The 22,409-nt window shown below is 52.9% G+C and overlaps 1 protein-coding gene across 2 annotated transcripts in view; it reads right to left on the reverse strand.

The window, feature by feature from the left end:
* Nucleotides 1-449: 449 nt before the first annotated feature.
* The window catches only part of WWP2 (WW domain containing E3 ubiquitin protein ligase 2), a 146,307-nt gene continuing 124,347 nt past the window's right edge, over nt 450-22,409 (reverse strand). The window contains exons 10-24 of one of the 2 annotated variants that reach the window (XM_082607575.1): nt 21,811-21,985; nt 15,466-15,520; nt 11,847-11,928; nt 11,101-11,229; nt 10,343-10,418; nt 9,989-10,060; nt 9,671-9,759; nt 7,622-7,781; nt 6,238-6,371; nt 5,828-5,968; nt 5,000-5,120; nt 4,557-4,661; nt 3,024-3,120; nt 2,761-2,833; nt 450-2,281 (exon numbers count right to left, since the gene is read on the reverse strand). In XM_082607575.1, coding sequence (XP_082463701.1) covers nt 2,182-2,281; nt 2,761-2,833; nt 3,024-3,120; nt 4,557-4,661; nt 5,000-5,120; nt 5,828-5,968; nt 6,238-6,371; nt 7,622-7,781; nt 9,671-9,759; nt 9,989-10,060; nt 10,343-10,418; nt 11,101-11,229; nt 11,847-11,928; nt 15,466-15,520; nt 21,811-21,985 — 1,609 coding nt within the window. In that variant the 3' untranslated portion in view covers nt 450-2,181. The remainder of the gene's footprint in view (nt 2,282-2,760; nt 2,834-3,023; nt 3,121-4,556; nt 4,662-4,999; nt 5,121-5,827; nt 5,969-6,237; nt 6,372-7,621; nt 7,782-9,670; nt 9,760-9,988; nt 10,061-10,342; nt 10,419-11,100; nt 11,230-11,846; nt 11,929-15,465; nt 15,521-21,810; nt 21,986-22,409) is intronic. The other variant, XM_082607576.1, reaches the window with a different exon arrangement.

The raw sequence follows: 22,409 nt of genomic DNA on the forward strand, positions 1-22,409 counted from the left end.
TTCAAAAAAGTGGGCGGCAAGCCCTTGCCTGACCATGATGAGCTCAAGATCAGGGAGTCCCTCTATGATCACAGAACTCAAGAAACCCCAGGAAATGTTTCTTGAATGAATGATTGCCCAGAACACTGTCCCCAGGAGACGGTTCCTGAAGCCGGTCCAACCTGCAGGCTCGGCTGTTGGTGCTCTGGCTCCACGGCAACTGCTCAAAGAAACCCAGGCCAAAAGGGTGCTGTGAGGCAACTGACCGAGGGCAGAAGCCTGTGATCCCCGGACGAGGACTCAGCCACCCACCAGAAGTGTGGCTGTCTTGGTTAATGACGCACACAATTCTCAAAACCAGCAAGGTCATGGAATGTCCGCCCCTGTCTGGACCTGGAGGGTCTGTGGGGCCTAGAGGCCTTTTGTCTGGAGGACAATAATTTTGGACACATCCACGCCAACACCACCCACAGCTGCTGATTGTTTATTGCACAAGAAACTGGCAATACCGAGGCAAGGGGGTGGGCATTACAAAACAATCTGGTGACCAACTCAGAGCTACCAAAGGGCATTGCGTACAGACACCTCAGTTATATACACGTATGTACACACCCACACCCACACGACAACACTCTGCACACGCATGAGCCTGAGGCTCCCAAACCCCGCAAGGCAGCTTGCACCCCAACCCCCAACATGATGAGACACCGCAGGGAAGCACTGCCAACGATTCGAGGGAAGAGAGGTTGGGCTGCAGTGAGCTGAGCCACTCGAATTAGCACACACAACAGAGCCAACATGGACCAGGGGTAAGGACAAGGACCTGGGAGCATGAGACTGTCCTCAGAAGGCCCCGTAGCCGGTCTGAGGGCCTGCATGGGGGCCCAGCGACAATCACCACTCCAGCATCCCAGAGGAGAGTATTTGCCTGGAAGATCTCAACACACAGCGGGATGCCCATGGCAGAGGCTGGCAGGAGCTCCAGCAATCAAGTCAGACAGTGGGCAGCAGCTCAGGGCCCTTCTGCTGGCTTCCAAGAGCATCGTTTCCTCTGTGCAGGTAAAGCTGCACTTCTAGGCAGAGTGAACACACTCTACAGTAGCTGGGGTGCACTTCATTCTCAACCCGGACGCATGTGCCGCCTGGAGGTCCGGGGGCTTGGCAGGTCAGCCCCACGTGCCCTGTCACCCCATCTATCAAAGGGAGTTGTCTACTGGAGGCGGAGAGGTCGGGGTGCCACTCAGGACAACAACCCTCTTCCCTCTCTGTCAAGGGTCGGGGACAAGGCTGCTGGGAAGCTGAGCCGCCGGGTCAGGCCTGCCTGAGCTCGTAGAACTGCTGAGCAGGTTCCTAAGGGGAGCAGCTGTTTGGGAAATCCTTGGACCAACAGTGCTGGGTCCCTCAGGGTCCCAGCCATGCCTGGCGCACCACCTCCTTGACAGGAAGTGGTGACAGCAGCACACCAACAACAGAGCACGCAGCAGCCCCACACACAGAACGTTTCAAGTGTACGTGGAGGGAAAGAAAGCCTGCGGGGGTTTGCCGTCTCCATCCGCAACACCCAAGCAGCTCGTACGACCCTGTATCTGCTGGAAAGAACCAACTGGCCAGCAATGAGTGGAGGGAGGGGCCGTGCTGCTCAGCCTCTGTAGCTGGAGACGGCTAGCGAGGGACGAGCGGTGACCTTGATCTGGAGCTCCGCTCCCTCAGACCTTCATTTATACAGATAACTGGAAAAGTTCTATACAGAACAGAACCTCTTTTACTGGCAAAGACCGTGGGCTTTGTCAGCCCAGAACACCTACCCCGAGTGGTCGGTCTCCTTCTCACCTAACCAGCCCATGAGGCCTAGGGCTTCGGCATGGCGCGCCCCACCTTGCACACTCACACACACCTAGGATTGGTCTCGGGGGAGAAGGAGGGTGAGCTCTACAGAGAGGGTCAGCCCTCCAGACTTTGCAATGGTTGATGGGGCCAAGAGTGACATGGGGGCTTTATTCCAGACTGCCACCAGTGGGTAGGAGGGTGGGGTGGGCAGGGCCTCTTGAGGTCAGGCTCTGCTGCCACCAGCCTGAGGATAGTGTGGTCCTACGCAGGGCCACCATCCGCAGGGGCCTCCCGGGCTGTGCGGCCAGCAGTTTCTCGGGCAGGCAGGACTCAAGACTACATATGTGCTGGGGGTGTGGGAAGGGGCAGCCTGAGTTACTCCTGTCCAAAGCCCTCGGTCTCCTCGACGGCATATAGCAGCTTCTCCTTCAGCTGCTCGTAGCTCTTGTATGGTGGCAGATCCAGCCGGTTGAAACTGTGAAGAAAGGAGAGCAGGGCAGTCAGCACAGGGAGGTCGGAGCTCTAACAGCCACAGGGTGGGGTCAAAAGAGTTCCCAGACTATGGCTCGACCACAATGCCAGCCAGCCAGACGCCAGAACAGGGTTCCTGAAAGCTGTGCTGTGTCCCTGGACTGTGAAGGGGTCAGAGGAGGCAGGGCTGCAAGGGAAATGGGGAACCACAGGCAGGGGGGCCTCAGGACAGCAGCTCTTCACCGGCTGCAACAGGAGTGTTTCAGTAATTCATATCTGGCACGGCCGTCAGGGCACAGGACTGCTGTCACGACTCCCAGAAGATCAGAGGCCCAGGCCCAGGAGCCCCTCCTCCCCAAACCCCAGAACTACACACAAGTTGCCCGGGTCAAGGCCCTGAAGCCACCTTGCCCACAGGGCTGCCCTCACTGGCTCATCGGGTCTCAGGTTCTGGCCACCTCCCACAAAAACCAGCACACTCACCACGTGTGGCTTCTGGGCAGCCAGGTTTCCTTGCCAACCTTGTCAATGCAAAACTTCTGTGGTCCATTGCTACCTGTTCCCCAAAGAAAAACACATTGTATATAACAGTATGGTCCCTTCCTAAGGCAGGACCCTCCGACTCCACCACAGATGGCTCAGCCCCCTTCCCCTGACTTGCTTCCAGGAAGACACTAGGTCCTGCTCCCGCTTTGAGCTGTCCTTACCTCCACCCAAGGGTGCGAGCAGGGCAAGGGAAAACATACCAATGAGTTCGGTGAATCCCCCAACAGGCAGGCGGCAGGTCCCAGTGACAAACTGCAGCAGCCGGATTCTCTTCTCATTGTCCATCTCCTTCACCACCTGGAAGCCCGCAAGCCAAGGCAGAGTCAGGGCCCCCATGGCCCAGCACTTCACCCTGACCTGTAACTCTCCAGTCAGCCAGGGCCCCTCTTTAGGGCTGAGAACATGGAGCCCAGGCTGGGTGGGAAGGTGACAGCCAGTACCTGGGAAACCCCAAAGCTGCTCTAAGAGGCTGTGCTTATGGACCGTTCCCACCAATCTATGTGACATCTCTTGGTCTCGGGGACACCTCAGGCCAGGTAGTCTCCTTCCCATGCAAATTCCACTTTTAAAAACACACTAAGGGTCTTCCCTGGTGGCTCAGTGGTTAAGAATCCGCCTGCCAATGCAGGGGACACGGGTGCGAGTCCTGGTCCAGGAGGATGCCACATGCCATGGAGCAGCTAAGCCCGTGTGCCACAACTACTGAGTCCACTCACCATAACTCTGAAGCCCGTGCGCCTAGAGCCCGTGCTCCACAACAAGAGAAGACCGCACACCACAACAAAGAGTAGCCCCCACTCACTGCAACTACAGAAAGCCGGCGCGCAGCAACAGACCCAACGCAGCCAAAAAATAATTAATTAATTAATTAAAAAAAAAAAAAACTAAGGATGAGACTGACTGCTTAATAGATATGAGGTTCGTTTCTTTTCTTTTTTTTTTTTTTTTTTTTGGCTGCACTGCATGGCTTGTGGGATCTTAGTTCCCCAACCAGGGATTGAACCAAGCCCTCATCTGGGCCCTCGGCAGTGAGAGCTTGAAGTCCTAACCACTGGACTGCCAGGGAATTCCCTGTATGAGGTTTCTTTTTAAGGGAGATGAAATGTGCTGGAATTTGATAATGGTGATGGTTCCACAACGTTGTCAAAAGCCACTGTAAAAGCCACTGAACTGTATACCTTAAAATGCTTAAATTAACATGGTGAACTTTTATGGTATGTGAATTTTACTTCCATAGAAAACCTATATACGCTCATTCTTTTTTATGTACGCTATACTTCAAAAGGACAACAACGACAAGACCCACTCATATAAAGGAATCGATTCACTGTATCCAGGACATCAAGCTCTTTCAGTTTTTCTGGAGCACACCCAGGCTTTCCCACCCCACCTGGCTGGAAGGAGACCACGCGACCCACGAGAGCTCTCCCTCCTGCCTAAACCACCCCCCGTCCACACACACACACCAACATTGGGAGCTGGCCCACCGCTGACACTCCTGTCAAATGCAGTGGCCATGACCCAGCTGCAACAGCTCCTTTTTGTCCCAAGGTTGGGTTTTTCATCTCCTTTTGCAAGTTGGGAGAGGTGAGGAGAGTGTCAAAGACGAGGGAGGTGATAACACAAGCGTCCTCAAGCTTGGGGTCGAATCAGGTCTCGCTTTCTGCAGGGACTGCTCAAACATCCCTGCCCAGACCCTCACCCTGACTGCAGGGGCCAGACCCAATACCCACCTGCCAGAACCACTGGATCTGCTTGCTGTTCTTGGTATAGTGCCGGTAGATAGTGTTCTTCTGCCAGTCGCTCATGTCTATCTCCTGCATGCCGCACAGCATCAGCTGCGGTGGACAGAGAGGGTGTCAGGCGCCCGGCGCCAGCCCTTTCCCCATGGTGCGCCGTGCCTCATCCACTCCCTGGCAGATGAAAGCATCCCACAGATCTTCAACTATTTCTGTGGGCAGTTTTAATAGTATGGGCAACACGTGGACCCCCCCGCAGACAAGGGCCCAGGTGAGGGCAGGTGCGAGACCCAAATCAATGTTATTCGCCCGCTGCCACCGTCCTGAGAGAGCGCGGGGCTTTACTGGTGAGTCACTGTGGGTGCGCGGCGAGGCTATCAAAACGCAGGACAGCCCCAGGGGCAGGGGTTCAGGGTCCCAGCAACCTCAGCCCTCACCTCCAGCTCTTTCTCATCAAAGTAGCGCAACCACTCCAGGGGGGCCACCTCGTTGAAGCCATCCAGGAAGGCCTTGGTCTGCTCTTCCACGCCTCGGGTGAAGCGCCAGTCAGTCAGCAGCCTGAAACCAAGACCGGCCGTCGGAGGAGCCCGAGATCCACTGCCCAGGAGGCCACCGCCAGGGCCTGCCAGGGGGCTGTTATTGGCAGCAAGGAGGCAGCGGAGAGTTGACCTCGGGCAGGCGGGACTCCCAGGCTGCGGCCGGCCCCGAGAGCACGGCCTTTAAAACCTCAGAGTAACCCGGAGACGCTTGACCCTTTGAAATCACCCCCCTTCGGCTCCTCTCACCACTGCTGACTGAACCTCAGACAAGTGGAGGTTAAAAGACGAGACCAAGGGACCTGAAGTAATGGGCACATTCACGCACAATCTCACGTGCGATAGTGGGCTTAAGCGGGCAGGACACAGACACCCTTTGAGTTAGGAGAAAGAAGGGGGATGCGTCGAAGCTTTATGCCTCTTCAAAGAAATTCAGCCTTGCGGTCTTGAAGTCTACCACCCGGGAACGAAGAGCACCCGGGAGCTGGCACAGAGGGCCTCGGGCTCTGGCTGCCCCGGCTCTGGTCAGCACGTGACTGGCCACGGCAGCCATCTAAGGTCAGTGCAAAGTGAGAGGTTCTTTCCATCCCTGGTGACCCAGGGGCCAGGCGTGGGGGCCTGGCTGAAGAGGGTGCCCCGGGATAAGAGCGGGAGACCCTTTCTCTGCAGCCAGCTGTGTCTCTGCTCCCCTTTCTCCAGGCCCCTGGCTCCCCAGCGCTTGAAACTCACATGATGTACTCTTCCTTGTTCTCCTCTGTCACTCGGATGCTCTCACCACCTTCCTTCAGCTCGTGGGTTGTCACCTTGCCCAGGATCTCCATGTCCTGGATGAAGTACAGCTCTAGGCCGCACTCTTCCAGATTGTTCTCTCTGGGGGCACGAGAGATCAAGAGGGAAGATGTCTGTCTTAGAAGGGTCTTCCCTCCCTCCTGCTCCGTCACTCACTTTTAGTGCCCGTGGGACGCGAGGACTCACAGGTGGCCTAGAACCCAGAAAGGCGTCACGGGACATCTCCCTGATGCAAGGAGAGAATTCCAGAGTGGCCCTGCAGGGGGACCTAGAAGCTGTGCATCCACCCGCACTACTACCCGCCCTGAGACTCCCTCTTCTCCCAGCACAGGGCGATGGAGGGGACTCACTTGATCCAGATGATAGATTTGTAGAATTCGGGGTCGATGGATTCCAGGTCTTTCAGGGTTGGTCTCTTGTTTAGCATCCGCTTGTAGAAAGGGAGGGTGAAGCCTGTATCGATGAACTTTCCATGGTACAGAGCCTGAGGAAGGCAGAGACATGGCAGAGAGATCTGGTTTTCCTAGGATGCCCCATATCAGCTACTGCCCAGCTACTGCTCCCTGCCCTCCTGAGCATCCGGCTGCCCCAGGGGCCTGAAGGGAACATCTGCAGCACTCTTGGTCCCGCCTGCAGACCTCGGAGATGAGCAGAGCTGGCCGCTCAGGAACCCACCTCTGGCCCACTACCTGCTTGCCGGCTCCCTGCTCTAGCAGAGATCTGCCCCCAGGCGCACAGAGACGACTCATTCAGCACAGCTCCAGGTGGCGGCCCTGACTCACTGCTGCTCTGAGCTGGGCAGCAGAGGCAGCCAAAAATAATGCAGACGCAGCTGCTGGCGGGCCAGTGGTGAGTAATAGTCTAGGGTTTTACTGGTCTGTCCTGTCCGCTGCAGGGCCAGGCGGGTCTCTAGACCGGGGAAGAATGTGCCCACTTCCTGAGCCCAGCACCTTGGCCAAGAACTTCCAGACAAAGGGAAGGGACATATTTAGTCATGGGCTCTTGGGTCCTCCTGAGAGGGAAGTGGGGCAGACACTCACTCGGGAAGTCAGGGGAAGAAGTGAAGGAAAGCTAGCAGTGAAACCTCTTGAACTACCAAATGTGGCAGCGGGACCGAGGCCCTCACGGGCTCCCATCTCCATCCTGGTTCTTGATGCTCAAGAGACACTCAACAGGACACTCAACAATATTCACACTGTGCTCCTATTTCTACATAAATACAAATACCTAACTCCCCCCTCCCTACTTTGCCCTCCGCCTGACAGATGCCTCCTACATCTTGCACCAACCAGTCTACTAGGGTTCTATTCTCAGCTAGTGTAGATTCCAAATCCCCTTCCAGAAGGCCCGAGTCTCAGTTGGACATTCCCAAATGCTGCCACCCAGCTTGTGGCAACACCCAGAGACAGGCAGCAGGTGGGCCGTGCCCGTCATGCCCCACCCTCAACAGGGCAAGTGCTGAATGTTAAGTGAAGACTTTGATCCAGGGACCCTGGGCTTTCGCTTGACAAATCCTACACAAATCAACACGAAAACCTTCTCAGCGCCCTGGGGTGGCCACTGAGAGAGCTCTGAACTACTTCCAGAACTCTCACTAGCTTTTTGCATCTTTAGTGAGTAGTTCTGTAAAAGGACGAGGGTGGGGCTCAGAGGGGGGGGCGCCAGGCTGCAGCCGCTGCTGGTGGTGTATAGGGTCGCCACCCTCCCTGGAGGGCTCGCGGCAGCGAATCTTACCATGGCAATGAATCTGCCAATAAAGCGGAAGTAGGTGAGGTGGTCAGGGTTGATGGAGGAGGCGGGGTTGATCTGCAGGCAGTAATTGTTCTTCCCGGCGTATTCAAATAAACAGTACATGGGGTTGAGCACCTCGTGGGACAGGAGGAAAAACCACTCTCTGTGAGAGAAGAGAGACAAAAAAGGAACTAATGGGTCCCTCCCTGCACACCTGTTCTGGAGGTGTGACTCTCCTGTGCTGTCCTGCTTCACCTAGTCTGGAGACATGCGTCCTGGGGAGGCAGCCCCACTGGGATCAGCAGCTGGGCTAACCTCTGTGAACAGCTGGTCAGTGAACGGGGCAGGGTCAGACCTAGGGTGAACCAGAACAACTGCACTTGATGATGACGCTCAGGAAAACCTGCGTGCCTGCATGCTGGCTCCAGGTGTTGCATTCCAGGACTTTCCATCTGTTATCCAGAGCGCCTAATGGCAAAGGAGCCCCTTGCACCCTGAGCCACTATGCACAGTTGTGTAGGCTGTGCACTGCACAACGACACGATGTTACAGTATCATAGATCTGTATATTTATCACAACAATTTTCCTGCAAATAGCAGTCAAGCTGCCTTTTTTCTGATAAAACCAGTATATCTCGGCCATATTCCAACACAGAAGTGTCTTGACAAAGGGCATCTTTTTCTAAATCTTGCAAAGGTGCTGTATGAACAGCAGGCACCCTGCTTCCACCCTACCTGAGTAGGCAGCATAATGTGAATACGAGGTAATACGTTCCTAACTCCTTCTGCATGAAAACTCTGTAACCAATGCAATGTCTACACTTCACTCCCACCAGCTACCACGCAGGTATCTCACTGCCCTTGCACTTTGCCATCCCCTCACCCCAGACCCCATCAACCACACCCTTCCCCATATGTCCACGCATTCATCTGAACCAATGCCCACGCCTTAGCATCTCTTTGCTCCCTAAGGTACAAGCCTCAAGCCAGAATTCAGAGTCCTTTGGGGCTTGAGCTAAACCAGCAGGGGGACGTCCCAAGCGGGCCAGTCCCTGGCTGCTGGGCTGTTTGTGGCCAGGCAGACGAGGAGTCCTTCGATGCAGAGGGTGCCCCGGTATCCTGTCCGTGGTTCTACCCTGTGGTAGAACAGCATGACGTAACCTACCATAGGGTAAAACCACTGGCAGGACACAGAGAGACAGACACACACGGGGCGGGAGCCACACCACCAAGCAGAGCCTAGAGAGGAGGTCACCACGGTCACCACGGTCACCACGGAAAAAAGAGCAATCGATCCATGGGTGCCAACACAGAGGGCAACGCCACCAGCACACAGAGGACCAGAAGCAAGTTAACCCAACACCAAGTGAGAAGACGTCCCCACACCATGAGAGGTCAGCAAGCTGAGCAGTCACCGCAGGCCAAGATGCTCCTTCTCTCTGCCGGGGCCCTTGTGCCCCATCGTCCAAGGCAACATTTTGCCAGAGTCTGTTAACTTTTGTAGGTGGGCTGGGGTAAGGGCAAGACAATGCTTTGAGCTCTTTTTAGGGTTATATCAGCTATTTTAACTTATTGACCCTGTGCACATGACACGCAGCTGAGTACTGATCAATGCCCTTTGGATTGTGACACAGCTTATACATGCCAGGTATACACCAAGACAGCTGACTTAACACGCCCCGGCTGCCTCAAGACGAAGTGAAGCCCAGGGTCGATTCTACTGGACAACCACTTAACACTGATATTTAGCTACTGACACTGGTGTAGCCAGAAATAATGACAGGTTGGTTGGTAAAGAACCATTGTCCTGAGCCCCTCCCCCAGAAGCCCCCTAGCCTTCCTATGACCCAAAAACTAAAGGATTAATACCTAGCCCAGCAGGGGACCCCTGGACCCAGCTCCAGCGCCCCTTTGGACTGGCCACACCCCTGCCCACTCCTGAAGATGCAGATCTGGCAACACTCTGAGCAAGAAGCAGGCAGCTTTCGGGGCGTGGGCCCTGTAGCCTGGGGAAGCGGGGTGCAGCACAGCCTTCCAGGGCTCCCAGCTCACCTGGCAATGCCTCCATAGTCCAGGCCCTCCTCGCCGCGCATGATGATGTAGAGCCGGCGGCGCAGGTCATAGGGCTTCATGTTCATGATCTGGGGAGACAGAAGATCGTGGCCAGCCTGCCACTCTCCCTTCCATGGCAGGCTGGGGGGTGGGGGACTGGGGACTCCCAGGCCTGCTCTTCGGCAGATACTGGTCACCAAAGCCCACGCCTTGAGAACTCTACCATGTGGGCTTAACAGGCTACATGATAGAAGACAGGGTAGCGGGAAGGGACCTCCTGCCTGCCCCTGGTCTTAGACACGGTGATTATTCTCTAACCTGTTGGAAAGAATCCTCAAAAAGTGTCTGCCTGGAAACGCTGATCTTCACATGGCTGGGGAGAGCATTTGACTGATAAGAAAAGGAAAAAACAAACCTCAAATTGGGGTCTTGGTGGTAACTGTTCAGTCTGGTCACCTGTCTGTCTGAACAGGTTTCCCCATCCCCCTGGGCTTGGGGAGAGAACTTGGCTGGCTTCCTAGAGATAACGTCACAAAACTGCTCGAGGTGAGACAAGTGACCTGCTCCCACCTAAGACACAGGCATTCCAATGCCTGCTGCTGGGCTAGAAAGTTGTGCTGAGATAACTCTACAACCCCAATCTCCGGGGGAGGTCCCAGTACCAGAACTCACATGGCAGAGGAAACGGAACTGGTGATACTTCCACCGAAAACTTCGGTCATAGGCACCAGGGGAACCTTGCTTCGTCCTGGGAAGAGCAAAGATGTTCTGGAATCCATGTGATTTCTCAAAAATTAGCAACGCATCTTGTTAGTCCTAAGGAAAGCTGATGCTATGTTAATTTAAAGACGAGTAAAGTAAGGTGTAAAATAAAGAAAGTGACTGCCATTAAGATCTTCTGAAGATTTGAAGATTAAAAAGAAAAACTAGAGATAAAGCCAGAGGGACTTCCCTGGTGGTGCAGTGGTTAAGAATCCGCCTGCCAAGGCAGGGGACACGGGTTCGAGCTCTGGTCCGGGAAAATCCCACATGCCACAGAGCAACTAAGCCCGTGTGCCACAACTACTGAGCCTGTGCTCCAGAGCCTGCAAGCCACAACTACTGAGCCCATGTGCCACGACTACTGAAGCCTGTGCACCTAGAGCCCATGCTCCGCAACAAAGAGTAGCCCCCGCTCGCCGCAACTAGAGAAAGCCCGCGTGCAGCAATGAAGACCCAGTGCAGCCATAAATAAATAAATTTATTTTTAAAAAAGAAAGCCAGACCTCTTGCTTTTAGAGAAAGACCACCAGTGTTATTCTGAGTAAATAGAGTAGCCCCTTCCCTCCACATCCCCACTAGTGTGACATCAAAACTGGCCACTAGAGGGCAGTAAGAGCAGCTATACCAGGCCTGTGCTAAGAGTGATGTCACCTGTGCAAAGTCCTTACCCAGACTCAAACCCTGGGCGAGGATCCTTAAAGGTGGTGGTGCGGGTATTGTGGTCCACGAAGTAACGCACCCCCTCGCTGGTGTACTTCATCTCCCACCCTGGGGGCAGAGCTGGTTCCTGGATCATCCTGGAAACATGGGAAGAGAGGGGCTAAGGGCTGGCCTCACCTTCTGGGCCTCCATGCTAAGGAGGCTGGGGTCCCTGAAGTGCTGCTTTCTCTGTTTTTACCCAGGCCCTGCACAGCCCTTGAGGGTGGGCCTTGAGGAAATGTGCTTGGCAATACCCAAGTCCTGAGGATGGTTCTGCAGCAGAGAGAGGTCATCTACTGTCCCAGGGCCAAAGAACCAGCCCTGGGTGGATGGCCGTGGCCTGAGCGGGCACCAGCAATCCCAAGGCACCCAGTGCTCCATCCCAGACTAGCTTCTGGGGGGTGGGGAGTTGACAGTGTTGGGGCAGGGCTCTCAACCCTTCTGAAATCACATCATCGGAATCCTGCACAATTGGCACAGAGACCAACAGCACCTGCCAGCCAGGCCACTCTGTATCCATGAGGAAGGCCAACTTAAGGTGCCATTTTCAAGCTCTCACTGGGCCAACAACATATCATGAGGGTCTCAGGGCACCTGTGTGTGGCCGAAGTTCCCAGAACATCGGCCGTGGAGGACAAATGCAGTCCAAGGCCACCGGGCCAGTCCTGGAGGTGCACAGGGCCCAGCCCAGACCCCTCCCGGCCTGAGTCCTTACCCCTGGGTCCGAGGGTCCTCCCACTGGGTAGTGCGTGTGTTATGGTTCACGTAATACACCCGTCCGTTGTCCTGTCTCTTCTCTGTCAGGGGAGAAGGAAAAGCGGACTCTCAGATTGACATGTCTTGAGCCCATGTCCTCTCCCCTCTGGCTCCCACCTCCTGGGCGCTGGGTCTGAATTTCTACCCCTGTTCCTAACCTGTTAGAGAAGTTTAACCAGTGCGAGCCTGGCTCACTCACATCTGTCACTGGCAAAAAGGACAAAGAGAATCTTTCCCTACTGGGGAGGAGGGGAGGGATATACACATTTTCAACTCCAGATCAAACACCATCTTTGGTTGGTTGATTTGCTGGAGGCAAGGGGGCGGTGTGGCAACACGGAGCGGGGAACACGGAGGGGGGGCAGCCCAGCTGAAACCAGAGGCATAATTGCATCCAGCTGTGTGCAAAGTGGAGGCACAGTCCAGCCTCCCCTGGATCCTAGTCCCCACCCCAGTCCATCACGGCTGCTCTCTGGTTCTGCAGCCCCTCTATCCACTGGATACAGCCGACGCAGGTGCCCCTGTCCCACAGGCAGGGTCACTGTGGGGTGGCTGCATTTTCCTTCATCCCTCTCTGATCAGCGCTCTGCACCACAGGGTCTACGTACCCCCCTGCTTAAAGGCAAAGTTTTGTTCTCAAACTCCTACATCGCAGCAAAACCTCTATGTTGCACACATGCCAAGAGACAGCTGGGGTTGTGGGCACTTAGAGTGCCATCTTGGTCTTATACCTAAGTGTGTGCTTCGAGATGGGGCAGTGTTTGGGGAGCTCAGACATACTTTCTATTCTCTGGACAACGTTTACCCTCTTGCCCTTTTACTGGTGTACTAACAATGGCGCTGAGTTGTTTGAGGGAGCAGCTCTGGGCTCCAGGGGCAAACTCAACTGCAGCTGGTGATTCTGGTCTTTAAGAGGGATTGAAAGGGGCGCCCATCAGCTCCAGGTGGATGGCAGGCAAGACTGGAGCAAGACTCTGAAACCAAGAGCGGTCACCCTTCCCAGCTCAAAGTTCCTGGGCTTTCAAACCTGTTTCTGTCCTGAAAACAAACAATGCTCATGGCCCTCCCTCTTTTACGATGACAGGGAGGAATTAAAGAAATAAAAATAATCAGTTCCAGAAGCTACAGGGAAACCAAAAGCTGAAAAAGGCACAGAACTAGAGAGCCCAGCCCCCTCCCCTTGAGTAGCAGGCTGCAATGTTCACAGTATCAACCCATGGTCCTGGTCTCTGTCTGACTTACCTGGTATCCACTACTTGATGGAAATTTCAAAAACAAGAGACTTGAAAGAACGAAAAGAAGGTGACTGGGATTGCTACAGAGCTACCATCACCTCAGAACAGCCTGTGGGACCGTCCCACAGAAGACCAGCTTCCCAACAGGGTTCTGAGGGGAAGAAGGAGCCGCTCCCAGCCCGGAAGCTTCTGCTTTGAACTAGATCCTCCCGCGTGCTCTCTCCCAAGGGCCAAAGCCGAGGCGGGTGGATCTGTCCAGCCGGGAAGTGCCCTTGTTGCTGCATGGAGGCCTTTCATGGCCCACTGGAACCACCTTGCTGCATGCAAGGTCGTAGTCTGGGAGCTGAGAAAGTCCTTAGGTGACATCTAGCTTGACCCCATTTAGGAAGAAATGGACTCGGGAGCATTCAGTCACATGCCCAGGGTCAGAGCAGCTGAGACGATGTGGATCTCAAACCTCACGTGCTCTGACCCCTGGGTCGGTGCTCAGGGAAAATGTGGGATCTCTCCTAGAGGAGCAGAAAGGGACCCAGGACTGAGCACAGGAGACTTGACAGCAGGCTTGCACTAAATGCAACTCTCCTTTGGTTTTGCTATACTTTCTGTTCAATCTTAACTCCCCTTGGGGAGATGACCCTGCCACAGCCCTGGGGAAGCTAACACAAAGCCCAAAGGATTTGATCAGGAAGGTTCCCTGGCCCTCGGCCAGATGTTCTTTTCCTCTCAGTTTCGTATCATTACAGTCTCGTGTGTTCTCCTGATCATTTGTAAACAGCACTGACTCCAACCACGGCTCCTATTCCCATCTCAAATATTTCATGCCTGGCTTCTAGGAGCTGTTTTCGAGACCCTATAAGCTGCTCTTCCTTGGTGACCATCGTTTAGCAGAAGTGGTACAGAAATAAACCACTGGACTCTACAGATCCAGGAACAATTCTGGGTCCCCTGCTCTAGTTCACAGGGTCTGCCAGATAGCCTTACAGATTCTTATTTCATCGGATGAGTCTTCCCCTGCCCAGCCAGGGATCCTATGTTTGACCCCCTCACATTTGACTTGCTGCCCATCTCTGAGACAACAGTGAACAATGACCTTTCATCGGTTCAGGGAGCTGGGTGGATCAGCTGTGTGCCTAAGGGATTCCCCCGCTGAAAAGCCAAGAACTGTGTGGAGGCCTCGCTGTCTGAGATTTTCCTTTAGGAGGGCTAGGAGGCCTTTCCAAGTGCCCTGGCGCGCAGTGGTAGTCGACTAACTGATACCCTGCCGGGCCACAGGGGTTGATGCAACCCTGTAAATTACTACCAGGGAGTAGCTGTGTCTGTATGGAGAGATGGAGAGGATCCAGTTCAAAAGCTGCACTTTTCCAGGTGATGCTTTTCCTATCATTGTCAGCTTCGTCGTCTTTGTTGGGAAGCACACCCCGGCCTATTTTAATACTATCTGTGAACACCATCAAACCAGCATTCTCTGTCTTCTGCTGGCCTAACAAACAAACTAAACCTGACCCACAACAATTCCTGCAAAAACGGCCCTCTTCAGCTCCCAGGGACTTCTGTCGTACATGCCAAACAAAACCCTGACCCAGCTCGGAGCTGCAGAATGCGCTGGGTCCTGCCATCTCTCATGACCCCTTTGTGCATGGCCACTCCTTCCCAGAATAGCCATAAGGCACGCCGTCTCACCAAGTCATGGTTGTGCATCCCTCTAACTCATTATTGGCAAATCACACCAAGGACTTGGAGTTCTCCAGTGACAAGGAGAATCCAGTACGACATCATTAACTAGCAACAGTGCACTTTCATAACATCACCAGCCCGCACTCAACTCTCTTATCTGCTTCCCTCTGGCCCCTTTCACAGCCGTTATCATAAATAAAAAGGCGGCTGAAGTCAAAATCAGGCTGAAGTCCTCCAACATCTCAGCTGCAAAGAAAGGTTTGGTAAGGTGTCTAAGCAGACAGCCACAGACCTGAAACAAATGCATCTGGGAAGCAGCCAGTGTCAAAATGCCTTCATCAAATAGGATGGATTCTTGAGGAGACACCTTGAAAGTCAGCACCACAACCCAACAGTCCCAAGGCTGCTGGGGGATTTCTCTCATAGGGTCAACCCCCTGCAGCTGTGGCAGGTGAGTGCTATAGGGGTGCAGGGGAACTCAGTTACTTTCCCAACCTTCCAGCTCCATCACCTGCAACTGCTCCAGCTGGGTATCCCCAGAGGGTGTGCTGGAGAGAATGGAAACGGGGAACCGAGGCAGGGAAGTGAGAAGATGTGCAGGGAAAGAGGACAGAGCACAACAGAGCATCCGCTGATGTGGCTGAGGGCACAGGAGAACTCAGTACTTACCCCAGCCGGGAGGGAGGGGGCCCAGTGGGTCATGGTCAGTGGAAGCACCCGAAGACTAAACACAAGAAACACAGCAGAACACAGAAGTTAAAAAAAAAAAAAAAAAAGCACTGGTTAAAAATAAATCAATCGATAAAAATAAAAATGCCAAGGACTGGTTTCCACATTTTAGCACTTTGCAGAGTATACGGTGGGGCCTTAGGTGGCATCTGCTCCTCTCGAAAGTCTTCAAAGAAGAAGAGAAACCAAAAGAGAACCCTGCACGCTGAGGGCCCAGACGGGTTGTGGAGAGGGTGGAGCGAGGGGGAGGGAGAGGTGTGCAGAGGAAGGTGGGCCAGGACGCCCCCAGGCCAGGCCGGGAGCCCGGAGCGGGGCTGCCCGGCAAAGCGCGGCCGGCCGGTGCGTCAGCCGCTCGGCTACTGCTCAAGGCGGCCAAGGCGGCTGAAATCACCACCACCTCCAACTTTCTCCAAGAACCACACACGGGAGGGGAAAAAATATCGCAGGCCTTTCCAATGAAATCATTCCCACAAGCCCTGCCCACGCCCAGAGCTTCCTGGCTGGGGGCTGGGCCCTCCTCCCTCCTGGGCGCGCGGGGAGAGGGAGCAGCGGTGTGCGGCAGACTGAGGGCCATTCAGGCCCCGGGCCCCTCACGTCCCCCAGGAATGTTTTGCTTCCCTTCACAAAGCACCTTTCTTCTCCTCCGGCCTGAACCTGAAGTTGTTCAGTGTTCTGTGTGCGTCTGTCTGGGGAGGTGGGGCTGGGGGCGAGATGATGAGAGAGAGAGAGACAGAGAGAGAGGGAGAGAGGGAGAGAGGGAGAGAGGGAGAGAGGGAGAGAGACAGAGACAGAGAGAGAGAGAGAGACAAAGAGAGAGACAGAGAGAGAGGGAGAGAGGGAGAGAGACAGAGACAGAGAGAGAGAGAGAGAGACAAAGAGAGAGAGAGAGACAGAGACAGAGAGACAGACAGAGAGACAGAGAGAGACAGAGAGACAGAGACAGAGAGGGAGAGAGAGAGAAGGGGAGACAGCAGAAAGAAGGAGGAGCTGACTCCGGGCCTTCGGGGTCGCTGTTTACATTAGAACCCCCACCCCCAGCCTCACTCTGCTGCGGGGTCCCTGGGGCAGGGCTGCAGTGGCCCAAGAGTTCTCATAGCCTGCGGGGAACGGGGGTGCTGTCAAAGACTCTTCACACTGAAATAAAACAAGTATTGTTCCCCGCTGGCTTGCTTTCTCACTCTCTCTCCTTTTTTTTCCCTTTTTTTTTTTTTTTTTTTTTGTGCCAAAGCATTTTTATTTCACTTACTAAAATTTAATTGTTACATGAGGGGGATCAAGTTCTCAATGCAGACTTCGGGCTGCCTGGCGGGCCCCGTCTGGGGGCGGTGGAGCCACACACGGGCAGGAGGATGAATGGAGCTCAGTCTCGGCTTGAGAAAACATTGGTAGAACTCAACTGCCAACGAACCCCCTTCCACGGCCCTCCCTCCACCCCCCACTAAGGACAGAGAAACTTTCTTTCTGAGGTGGCAGCTACAAGTGACTCTTCCAAAGCAAGTTCCAACAAAGACGTTGCAGTCTTGAAACCATAGGTTCCTCGATGGGACGGAGCCCCCTTCCAGCAGAGGGCCTCCTAACCAGGCAGAGGGAAACTGCTCGAAGGTGCGGGAAGCCGGGCTGTCCTGGATTTAGGGCATGTTGCCCTCAACCTCGAGGGTGTGCTTACGACCCCCACCACTGTTCCGATTTGTCTGATGGCTGCTGAAAGAAAACTTCCCCAATTCACGGAGGTTATTATGGCGTGTGTGTGGAGGAGAGGTGAGGTGAGGGGAGTTGGCAGGTCATAAAACCCAAGCTCCTCCACCTTTTTCGTAGTTAATACATAACAAGAACAGTGGGTACAAAAAACACGCGGCAACAGAAGGGAAGGAACTACCTTGTGAAACATGCACGCGCTTCAGACAACGAAGCCAAATAGAAGGCGGCAGGTGACATTGAGCTGGACCAGTGTCCTCGCAAAAGGGAAGGGCTACAGAAAAGGTCATTCTAAGGAATTAAAAGAAGCAGCATTTGGTGCAATTTTTTTGGCTGATTCAGGCCTTTTTTCTCCCCCACCAGAGTAAGTGGATGATCTGCAAAGCATTCAGAAGCTCTGCTGGGAAATTAGCTCCCAACTGGTACCACCTGGGCTTCAGCGGGCTTACAGTCGTCTCTTGCCTAACTCTACAAATCAACACACCAAAAGGTCTTTTTTCTGACAGCCTTCATGACCTGCACTGAACTAGAAACAAAAAATGTTTAAGGGCCCTTTCTTAATCTTTGCCTTTTTTTTTTAATGTCAGAAATTAAATGTTCACACAGTGTTGGCTCTCTTTCATGAAGGTGGTTTTTTGAAAAATGTCTTTGATATCCTCTCATTCTCATCCCTAGAGGCAGAGAGAAGAGGAGACGGACAGGAAGGGAGAGAGACCAGAGGCTGATAAACACAAGCGACACGTGAAATGGGTCAGCGGAAGTTGACGCTCATAATCATTTTACCTCTTACAGTTAAAGCAAAGCACTTGATTATTTTGGATATTTCTTCCCTAATGTATATAGTACAACTTGAAAAATGTTTAAAGGAAGTGAACAGAAGCCAAGAAGACACAAAAAATTAAAAGCTATATATCCTGGCCAGAAAACCAAAACCCAAAAACCCCACATCTCCAGTGAGCCAACCAACTTCCCCTGAAATGAGAGATCCCAAGTGTTACCTGGAGCACGGCTGGAAAAGCACAGAGAAAGGGGTATGGCGGGGGAGGGGACTGCGGTCAGAAAAGAGATCCTGGGATGTGCAGGTGACTCTAAGAGACAAGACAGTTTCCTTTATGATTAAGAAGCGAAAGGAATGCTGTTGAATAATTTTCCTGGTAACCGTCCCTGGGCTGGAAGAACTGGGGTGCAGGCCATGAGCCAGAGGGCTCACATGAGTTCAAGTCCCTTAGGGACTAAAAGCATTTAGTTCCAGTAATATTTTAAGATACAAACTCAGAAATAAAAAATGTCTAGCAAATACAGCCGAGGGCAAGACAAGCTCTGGGAAGGGCATAGAGGTTACAGTGTGAAAGGCAGGCTCCTTTTTGTTTTTTTTTTAAAGGATGTACCCACTGGGCACAGAACAAAACCCAGGTGCTTGAGAATTTGATCCAAGGGGCTCTTTGCAGAGCAAGAAACAAGTTGTCTGTTTCTGGATATAGCACTTTGGCATCCATACGTTAGGAGCTGCAGGATGATTTGCTTCAGTCTTGCCAACACTGGCTACACCTTCGATTATCAGGGGAGGATCAGGCAGGAGTGGAGGAGGAGCTGCCACAGGAACAGTAGTAGGCTGCAAGCAGAGTCCCGTCACAATTACAAGATGCACACGACTGGGCTGGGCATGCTCGGTGGACCGCAGCAGGACCACAAAACAGAGGGCAAATCGAAACTGCAGCGGCCAAGCTCAAGTATGTGCACGATGATCACAAGTAACAACGGCACACTGGGGCGTCAGGAGAGGGAAACGTGTCAGAGATAAGGGGACGATAACAGCCAGACCGAAAAAGGTATGCATTGAGGCAGGAAGGAATTGCAGGAGACTGCCATCTGGGATTCCCTTGATTTCCCATATTGAACTGTATTTCGTGTTCTCTGCAGGCAGCAAAGAAGAACGAGGTCTGGTTTCAGCCCAGCAGCAGCAGCAGGAGGGGGAGGGGAAGCCAATGGTATAGTATCAGCTCTTAAGTCTTCCGAGTCAAACCCTGGGCCAAGGCCAAACCCCAAAATAACTCTATGAAAGCGACTCTTCTTACTTGTAACCAGGACATGGCACCATAGCAAACAAGAGGGGTAAACCAAACCCAGAGGGGAGGGGAATCAACAGAGAGACATTGAAAGCTGACCCAAAAAAGATTCCTACCACGTTTTTCAATATGAGTCTTGTTTCAGGAACAAAAGGGAACCATCACCTCCATCCAGAACCCTCCTGGATCCCCAGCCAAGCTGAGAAAACCATGTTAGAGGACTCAGAGAGAACATTTTCTTTTAAGCGCTGAATTTTTACTTTTAGGGGACACTCCAAGTCAAAGTTCTACCTCTGCAGGCCTGGAATGATGTTGCTAAAATGAGAGAGGCAGGAGAGAGGAATGAAGGCTCCAAAAGACCGAGCAGACGTGAGCTCCAGAATCTTCCCTTTCACACACCAAACATCTGGGTCAACTGACAGAACCTACACAGTGCATGGGAGGGTAGGAAAAAAAAAAAGAGTCCTTCAATGGAGTTTTCTTTTTTAATTTAAGAAGTCGGGTAAACAGGGAGACAAAACCATGTGAGACTCCTAAAACGCGTCCTTGTCTCTAAGTCAAAAGACAAAGATTCCCAGACCTTTCCAGTTTTGCAGCCATGACCACCCAAGAAAATGGTAGGGAAAGTCTTTGGGGCCCAGCTCAAAAGGAATAATTTCTGAAATGAAGAGAAGGACCAGATTCCATCCAATTTTGAAACATGCCAGAACTGGATGCCCGGCATGTATGAAGGGGGCTGTGGAGTGGGAGGCCAGATGCCCAGAAGTGCTGCACCAGGTAGACCACTGGGCACGGGTTGTAGACAGGCATCATAGCTGACCTTGGAGGCAACTCAATGTGACAAACACCAGACTTTCTGCTCATCCATACTAAGGAAACACTATATGATGAGCAATCAGCCCCCACAGACAGAAGAAGGAACAAGCCAGCCAAGGCCAATGTCACCATGCCTTCTGGTTGATGGGGTAGCTCCTGCTTTGGGTGAGCAGAGAAAGAGCTGGAAATGATGGCAAAGCTGATGATGAATGTTATTAACTGGAATTACAGGTTTTCTGAGCATTTAGAAATGGGTTGTAGGGTTAAAGTTCATTTCAAATAGAAACAATGTGAGTTAAATGTGGTGATGTCCTAGACCAGCTCAAAAAGTTTCCAACTTCCAATATACCACACCCTGTGCAGGTTCCACTGCAGGGGAAACAAAGCTTCATGTTCAAGGGGCTCTGAGAAAATGTAATCAGAGTTCCAACTTGGGAATCCCACTTCTCTCTGCCAAAGAAGCTGTGTGGCTGGGCTCCCCACCAAGCACCAGGCTGCTGGTAGGGGCTCTAATGAGACAGAGACCCAGGAAGGAAGGTTCCTAAAGGGACCCAGTATGGGAGACCATTAGACAGTTATTTTGGGACCACAACACTCTGACTTATGGACTAGAAGGTTTAAATGTTATTCTGTAGGTAATGACCACAGAAGGTTTCGAGCCAGTGATTAATAATGTAGAGCAAAGCCCCATTCCTTAAATCTTCCACAGTGATTCTTTTTAAAAAGTGACAAAATGGGGAATTCCCTGGTGGTCCAGTGGTTAGACTCCGAGCTTCCACTGCAGGGGGCCCAGGTTCAATCCCTGGTTCGGAGACTAAGATCCCGCAGCTGCGTGGCATGGCCAAAAAATTAAAAAGAAAAAAAAAAGTGACAAAATGACAGAGATATTTGAAGACTGCTCTGCTAGAAACAGGCAGTACACATTGGAGGAGAGAGAATGACAGCAAAGAGACAATTCCAAGTCTGCCTTAATCATTCAGGTGGGAGGGACAGAGGAAAATCAGGAATCAGATAGAAGGAGGCTGACCTAGACCGGTGGTCAATACACTTTTTCTGTAAAGGGCCACAGAAGTATTTTAGGCTTTATGGGCCACCTGGTCTTTGTTGTGGCTACTCAACTCTGCCATTGTAGCATGAAAGCAGCCACAGTCAATATCCACACTATGGGGTGTGCTTGTGTTCCGATAAAACTTTATTTACAAAACTAGCTGGGGGCCCGTTTGGCCCAAAGGCCATAGTTTGCCCACCCCAAATCCAGATGAACTTTAAGGTCCCTCCATCCTTCAGAACCTGTCAGATGATAAACATCTAAAGAAAACCAGTAGCAGCAATAGAAAGGGAAGGATTTGGGTGACTGCTTTGATTTGAAAAGGCGAGGTATGGGAGAGGTCACAGCAATCTTCAGGTCTCAAGTCTGGGTAAATGGACTTGGATGGAGGCACCAGAAGAGAAATCCAGTGCTGGAAGAAAGATGGGGGAATTCAGTTTCAGATACATGTACTGAGTCCATAAACACAGAAGGTGGACATTGAGTCACTAAGTTAGAAACACTGGAGTTTGAGGCATTTCACTGTGATGAGTAAAATCTCCAGTGTCAGAGCACTGACATTTCTAGCCACCATTTTCCCTGCTCACCAAACAGGTGGACGGAGAATGTGCGTGGCCACTGGGAGGCTCCCCTCCCTCGTGGCTGGTCCCCGCCTCTCACCTGGTAGAGGAATCTTTGGCTGAAGTGCTGCATGGCGCCCTGGAGCTGGTTGCGCTGGGACTGCCACTGCTCATAATTCCGCACGTACTCGGCCGTGGGGCGCTGCCAGGTGGTGGTCCGAGTGTTGTGGTCCACGTAGTAGAACCTGCCTCGGGGGTCTGTGCGTTTCTCCCAGCTGCAAACATCAAGCTCAGAATGAATATAGTGACCGCCTCACCCCTCCACTCAAATGCTAGAGAAATCGCAGGATGGCTGGCAAGAAGGAGGGTGAGGAAGGGTCTGGTGTGGGGTCTGGCACAGGAGTCTGGCTGCTCTGGGAAGGCACAGCCAGGTGGGCTCCAGTCACGGAGGCTTCTAGGGCTTAGATGATTCTAGCAGACATGTGTGGTTGCCCCCCCCACCAGCAACCAACCCCTCTTTACCAACAGCTCCTGATTTCCATGTCAGGGATCCAAGTGGTTCTGGGGCACCTGACTGTACTCCCAACCCTGGAGTTGAACTGCTGACTGGACCAGGAGTGGGCAAGTGACCTATGCTGAGCCAGTCAGGATGAATCTCATGGCTTTTGCTAGTTATGGTGGGAAGAATGTAGTCTCTCT

This window comes from Mesoplodon mirus (assembly GCF_964341445.2).
Source record: "Mesoplodon mirus genome assembly, chromosome: 19".
In the NCBI taxonomy this organism is placed as follows: Eukaryota; Metazoa; Chordata; class Mammalia; order Artiodactyla; family Ziphiidae; genus Mesoplodon; species Mesoplodon mirus.